This window comes from Nicotiana attenuata, unplaced genomic scaffold (genome assembly GCF_001879085.1).
Source record: "Nicotiana attenuata strain UT unplaced genomic scaffold, NIATTr2, whole genome shotgun sequence".
NCBI classification, from domain to species: domain Eukaryota; kingdom Viridiplantae; phylum Streptophyta; class Magnoliopsida; order Solanales; family Solanaceae; genus Nicotiana; species Nicotiana attenuata.
In genome coordinates, this window is record NW_017677444.1 from 10362 (window position 1) to 18098 (window position 7737).

Here is a 7737-nt window from a genome sequence, read left to right on the forward strand (position 1 = left end):
CCTTTCATCCAAGTCAGCTCAATCCTCAGCTTTCATGGTATCAGGCTTTTTGGTATCAGCATCTAGTACTTTGTGTAAACCTTGTTGGATGAGCAGATCTCTCATCCTTCTTTGCCATGTTCAGAAACCGCTATCTCCGTTGAATTTTGCTACCTCGTACTCTAATCCGGATATTTTTTCACCGAGTATAGTACTACCGATGGTGAATATTACTTTTGTGAACGAGCAGAACCTGTGCTCTGATACCAGTTGTTGGAACAAAACCCCCACAGAAATAATATTTATGGTAATAACAGCGGAACAATAATATAGTACCGAGATACGGTAATCAACAAGAATAAAAAGGAACAACAAGGACACAAAGATTTTTAACGTGAAAAACCCTTGTGAATAAGGAAAAAGCCACGAGCCCGAGAGGAGCAAAGTAATCCACTATAATAAGGAATTTTACACCTAGTAGTCCGAGTAAAATACTCTAGGAACCACTATACACTCAAAAGAAATAACCCTCTTTTAAGATTCTCACCTCACTATAATATCGCTCACAATCTCTATTTTCCTTACAGACTACACCGCCTGTGAATACCTCACACTGCTCTCTAACTCTTAGAAATATTTTGCTCTGAGATTGGTGTGATGAAATGAGAGCAAAAGCTCTCTTTATATAGGCGATAACACCTCCCATTTGGACCAATCGGAATGAAGGACTGGTTACAATTTGCAATGCAAATTGTCATTCTGACGCCCACCATCTGCAATTGAAATCTTGTAGATTTCCCTCAACCAAATCTGGATTTGGCATCATTATTTCTTTCCCTTTTTTATATATATTATTTAATGGGGATGGACCCCACAATCTCCCCCGCCATACCCATTCTTCTGAAGGAGGTAACACTGGACTTCTAATTTGAGTGGATGGTGACAAGTTCTTTGCACAATTCGAACTTGTCTCTTGGTACCACCTTGGTCAGCATATCTGCAGGATTCTCACTTGTGGAGATCTTCAGGACTTGTAGAGATTCACTTTCTACCTTTTCTCGGGTCCAATGATATCTCACATCGATATGTTTGGTCCTTGCAAGGTACATGGAGTTCTTGCTCAAGTCTATTGCACTTTAACTGTCACAATAGACAACATACTCCTTCTGATGCAAGCCAAGCTCTTGAAGGAACTGTTTCAACCATATCATTTCCTTGCCAGCTTCAGTAGCGGCAATGTATTCCGCTTCAGTTGTAGAGAGTGCAACACACTTGCCATGATATAGCTCCCCCTGAAAATGTAAACAAATATCCAGTAGTGGATTTTCCATTATCATTGTCACCTGTCATATCTGCATATGTATAGCCCTTCAAGACTGGATCAGATCCTCCAAAGCACAAACAATCTCCTGCGGTACCTCTCAGGTACCTGAGTATCCACTTGACAGCTTCCCGGTGTTCTTTCCCAGGATTTTCAAGAAACCTGCTGACAACACCAACTGCGTGAGCAATATCAGGTCGAGTGCATACTATTGCATACATCAAACTTCCGACGGCAGAGTAATAATGAAGCTTGGTCCTGCTTTCCTTTTCCTCCATTGTTGTAGGACACATTTTCTTGCTCAACTTCAGATGACTAGCAAGAGATGTGCTGACTGGCTTAGCATTCTTCATATTGAAACGTTCCAGTACACGTTCAATGTACTTCTCCTGAGACAACCACAACTTTCTGCTTGTTCGCTCTCGAACAATCTTTATTCCCATAATTTGATGTGCTGGGCCAAAGTCCTTCATTTCAAAGGACTTAGATAAGTCTTCCTTCAACTTTGAAATCAGCTCCTTGTATTTTCCTACAATTAACATGTTATCCATATACAATAACAAAATAATAAAGTTATTGTCAGAAAATATTTTGAAGTATACACGTGGATCAGAATATGTCTTTATGTAAGTTTGACTTTTCATGAATGAGTCAAACTTCTTGTACCACTGTCTTGGTGCCTGCTTCAACCCATAAAGACTCTTATTCAGTTTGCACACCATGTGTCAACTACTTCAAATCTTTCTGGCTGCTCCATATAGTTCTCCTCTTCCAAATCTCCGTGAAAAAATGCAGTTTTCACGTCGAACTGCTCCACTTCAAGATCTAGGCTAGCTGCTAAGCTCAAGATTGTTCGAATAGAAGTCATTTTGACAACATGTGAGAAAATTTCGTCAAAATCAATACCTTTTTTCTGTTTGAAGCCTTTTACCACCAATCGAGCTTTGTATCTGACCAGTTTGCCATTCTTTCTTGAGTTTAAAGACTCATATGCGTTTGAGTGGTCTTTTACCTTTGGAAGTTCAACCAACTTGTACGTGCCATTTTTCTGTAAAGATTCCATCTCTTCTTGCATGGCTTTCATCCACTGGTTCTTTATTGGATGGGACAACACCTCCTTAAGACTTTTTGGTTTCCCCTCATCACTGATGAGGACATACTCTGTGGAAGGGTACCTGCATGACTCTACCCTTGGCCTCTCTGATCTCCTTATAGGTTGAGGTTGTTCTTCTTCCTGAGTGGGATACTCCACTTGCTCGACATTATCATCAAGTTGCTCCCCTTGCTCAATAACCTCACCAGGTTCTCCCTTTGCTCGGCAACCTCGTTGGTCCTACTTTCTGCACTTGTGGGATTATTAGAAGTAGAAGGAATGGTAACAAGGTTAGCAATTATACCATTCTTGGCTTTCTCTGACTGATCATCAACAACTCCAACTTCACTTTCTCGGAAGATTACATCTCTGCTTCTAATGACCTTCTTCTTTACAGGATCCCGCAATCTGTACCCCGAACTCTTCATCTCCATATCCGATGAATATGCAGGGAATAGATTTATCATCCAGCTTTGTTCTCTGCTCCTTTGGTACATGTGCAAAAGCTCTGCAACCGAACATCTTCATATGTGAGTAAGACACCTCTTTGTTGGTCCAAACTCTCTCTGGGATGTCAAACTCCAATGGAACTGATGGACTCCTATTGATCAGGTAACAGGTTGTCTAAACTGCTTCACCCCAGAACGACTTAGGCAATTTAGCCATTCTAAGCATGCATCTCACCTTCTCAACAATTGTGCGATTCATTCTCTCAGCTACACCATTGTACTGTGGGGTTCCAGGAACTGTCTTTTCATGTCTTATCCCATGACTTAAACAGCACTCTTCAAATTCCCTTGAAGTGTACTCACCTCCATTGTCGTTTTCGAATGAGACGTTTTAGCTTTCTACCCGTCTCCCTTTCCACCAGAGCGTGAAACTTCTAGAAAACTTGAAACACCTGATCTTTGGTTTTCAAAATATAAACCCACAATTTTCGTGAAGCATCATCAATTAAAGTAACAAAATATTTGTTACCGCCTATCGATTCAATTTCCATTGGACCACAAACATCAGAATATACCAAATCAAGTATATTCAATTTTCTTTCAGACGATGTCTGAAATGAGACTCTATGCTGCTTACCAAATAAGCAGTAGTCACAAGGTTTTACCGTTGTACCTTTAGCATAAGAAATGAGTGATTTTCTAGCAAGAATCTGCGATCCCTTCTCGCTCATATGACCCATTCTGGTGTGCCACAAATCTGCAGAAATCTCATATTGTGGCGCGTTTAATTCACCTCGGCATATTTCTGCATTTGTCTTGTACAACGTGCCACGAGCAACTCCCTTTGCAATCACCAATGATCCCTTGGTGAGTCTCCACTTTTGATTTGCAAAATAGTTCTCGTATCCATCTCGGTCTAAAGCGATTCCCGGGATCAAGTTCATCCGTAAATCAGGTATATGCCGTACGTCTTTTAGAACCAATGTGCATTCGACATTTGTCTTGATACAAATGTCACCAATCCCCGCAATCTTTGAGTAACTTGTGTTACCCATTCTCATTGTGCCGAAATCACCTGCTACATATCTGCAAAAAAAATCTCTTACCGGTGTGGCATGATAAGATGTTGTTGTGTCAACCACCCATTCTGACTCTGGACCTGCCAAATGCATGCATTCCTCTTCGTCATTTAGAAGAGAACAACATTATCATTGTTTTGCACCACGGCAGTTGTGTTGTCGTCATTCTTCTGGCCACTGGTTTCACCTTTGCCCTTCCTTAGATTTGGATAATCTCTTTTGAAGTGACCTGGTTGATCGTAATTGTAGCAATTTTTGACTTTGGATTTAGATCGGTTCTTGGACTTCCCACGACCTCCGGATCTACCATAGTTGCTCGAACTCCTTTGATAACTCCTGCCTCTGCCTTCTGTGATGAGAGCCCGTCCTTGATTTTCGGGCTTCTTTTTCAATTTCTCAATTGAGTAGAAGAGCCGATGCGACATCTTTCAACTCGATGGTAGTCTTACGGTGCAGGATGGTTGTTGCCAAATTATCGTATGAAGATGGCAACGAGTTCAATAGCAAGATGGCTTTATCTTCTTCCTCGATTTTCACTCTGAGATTGGCGAGCTATGTGATTAGTCCGTTAAACACATTTAAATGTGACAAAAAATTCGTACCTTCACCCATTTGTAGGGCGTATAGCTGCTTCTTCAGGTACAATTTATTTGTCAGCGTTTTGGACATGTATAGGCTTTTCAACCTTGTCCAAATGCCACATGCGATGTCTTCATCAATGATGTTATTTACCACATCATATGATAAGTGCAACCTGATTGCACTAGCAGCCCTTTCATCCAAGTCAGCCCAATCCTCAGCTTTCATGGTATCACGCTTTTTGACATCAGTATCTAGTACTTTGTGTAAACCTTGTTAGATGAGCAGATCTCTCATCCTTCTTTGCCATGTTGAGAAACCGCTATCTCCGTTGAATTTTGCTACCTCATACTTTACTCTGGACATTTTTTTTCACCGAGTATAGTACTACCGATAGTGAATATTACTTTTGTGAACGACCAAAACCTATGCTCTGATACCAGTTGTTAGAAATAAAAACCCCACAAAAATAATATTCACGGTAATAACAACGGAACAATAATATAGTACCGAGATACGGTAACCAACAAGAATAAAAAGGAACAACAAAGACACAAAGATTTTTAACGTGGAAAACCCTTCTGAATAAGGGAAAAAATCACGAGCCCGAAAGGAGCAAAGTAATCCACTATAATGAAGAATTTTACACCCAATAGTCCGAGTAAAATACTCTAGGAACCACTACACACTCAAAAGAAATAACACTCTTTTAAGATTCCCACCTCACTACAATATCGCTCACACTCTCTATTTTCCCTCATAGGCTACACTGCCTGTGAATACCTCACACTGCTCTCTAACACTCAGAAATATTTTGCTCTGAGATTGGTGTGATGAAATGAGAGCCAAAGCTCTCTTTATATAGACGATAGCACCTCCCAATTGGACCAATCAGAATGAAGGAGTGGTTACAATTTGCAATGTGTTATAAATATATTATGGATGTTCATTTAGTACTCCGTTGTAAATAAGATTCCCGAAGAAGCTTATCCATATGGGACTCCGCCGTAAATATGTTTATCTATTTAGTATTCTATTGGAAATAAGCCTCCTGAAGAAGCTTATCACTTCGGTACTCGGTTATGGATAAACATTACTCCTGGTGGAAGATTATCCATACCGGGTATAATAAGTTTATCCTTTCGATACTCCGTTATGGATAAATATTACCCCCGGTAGAATATTATCCATACCGGGTACAATGAGCTTATTCTTTCATTACTTCGTTATGGATAAACATTACCCCATTAGAAGATTATCTATACCTTGTACAATAAGCTTATCCTTTCAGTACTCCGTTATGGATAAACATTACTCTCAGTAGAAGATTATCCATATCTGGTATAGTAGCAGCTTACACAACAGCTTGCAGTAGCAGCTTACACAGCAGCTTCCTTTCTTCTATAAATAGAAGATATTTCAGTTCATTATGTACATTAGTTTGAATTCGAATAATATATCAGTTTCTCTCTATACTTGTCTTTACTTTACAGTTTTTATTTTATAACACGTTATCAGCACGAGACTCTGCCATCTCGAGCAAATACTTTGAAAGTATCTAAGGTACGAACTTTCTTTTTTTATATAATGTCAAATATTTCTAAACTTGAATTTGTAGCCCTGGATATATTGGGAAAAAGCTATATGTCTTGGGTGCTTGATGCTGAAATTCATCTCGATGCGATGGGTCTGGCAGACACCATCAAGGATAAAAATCAAGCATCAAATCAAGACCGTGCCAAAGCAATGATATTCCTACGCCATCACCTCCATGAGGGCCTGAAAATGGAATATCTCACTATTAAAGATCCAGTCATACTGTGGAATAATTTGAAAGATAGATATGACCACCTGAAGATGGTCGTTCTTCCACAGGCACGTTATGATCGGACTCATCTAAGGCTACAAGATTTTAAATCTATACATGAATATAATTCTGCTATGTTCAGAATTATTTCCCAATTGAAATTATGTGGTGATAACATTACTGATCATGATATGTTGGAGAAAACTTTCACCACTTTTCATGCCTCGAATATACTCCTGCAGCAGCAATATCGAGAGATGGAATTTAAAAAGTATTCTGAACTTATCTCACATCTTCTTATAGCAGAGAACATAATGGGCTATTAATGAAAAACCATGAAAGCCGACCTACTGGTTCTTGTCCATTCCCTAAAGTGAATGAGACGAACTTCCACCAAGCTAGACGTGGAAGAGGTCGTGGCCCCAGTCGTGGTCATGGCCGTGGTAGGGGAAGAAACTCTAATCATGGTAATAATAATGCACCAAAGAACCCTCCTCGCCACCAGCAGTGGAAAAGGAAGGAACAAAAGCATGAAGCGGTGCAAGCTCCAAATGCAGAAAATGCATGCTATAGATGTGGAGGAAAAGGGCACTGGTCACGTACTTGGCGTACGCCAAAACACCTGGTTGAGCTTTATCAAGCCTCCTTAAAGAAGACAGAGAAAAATGCTGAAGCAAATTTTATTTCTGAAGATAATTTAGACTTCATGCATTTGGATGTAGCTGATTACTTTGCACTCCCAGAAGGAGAAACAAGTCATGTGATCGGTGGTGAATCTATAGAAATATAAATATTTTAATTTTTGTTTGTAATAGATAGTATGGTTAACATGTAATTGTACATAAATAAAAGTTATGCTATATATATTTTATTTATGTCATTTTGAAAAATATGGATAACATTAGTAGATCAACTTAAACTCCAGCAGAGTTTGCAAGAAATATACAACCACCAGAAGTGGTTATATTTCGTATATCTCATTGTAACTAAGTTAACCACCAGAAGTGGTATATGACTATGATCACCAGAAGTGATAATTTAGGCTTTCTATGGTCACAATTGAAGATAAGCTACATAAATATTCTCTATATTAAATGCACGCCTCGATTTGCTCCTGAAGTAGTAAATATTTTAAAAGAGGTTGAGGCATCACAATTTGATGTGATTAATGCGCATTCAGATAATTATGTTCGATTTTCCTGAAGGATGAGAACTTTTGATAATAATAATCCATTCCCTGAAGTGAATGTGACAATATTAATAAATCTGGTAAATATGAACGCGCTCTTGATGTAAATATATTACAATTCACCTCCAGAAGAGGTAATATAATTGAGAGAATATATACTCAATATTTCGTATTTTAAATTTGCTCCTGAAGAAGTAATACAATTGAAATTGCCTCCTGAAGTAGGAAAATATTATGAAGA

The 7737-nt window shown here is 39.0% G+C and overlaps 2 protein-coding genes across 2 annotated transcripts; both read left to right on the forward strand.

Annotated features, from left to right (window-relative positions):
* The first annotated feature begins 6087 nt into the window (after positions 1–6087).
* Positions 6088–6633, forward strand: LOC109221412. The gene has a single exon (XM_019385902.1). It carries the CDS (start codon positions 6088–6090, stop codon positions 6631–6633), a length of 546 nt encoding a protein of 181 aa, XP_019241447.1.
* LOC109221413 lies at positions 6633–7097 on the forward strand. The gene has a single exon (XM_019385903.1). The coding sequence runs from the start codon at positions 6633–6635 to the stop codon at positions 7095–7097; it is 465 nt and encodes a 154-aa protein (XP_019241448.1).
* Positions 7098–7737: the final 640 nt, after the last annotated feature.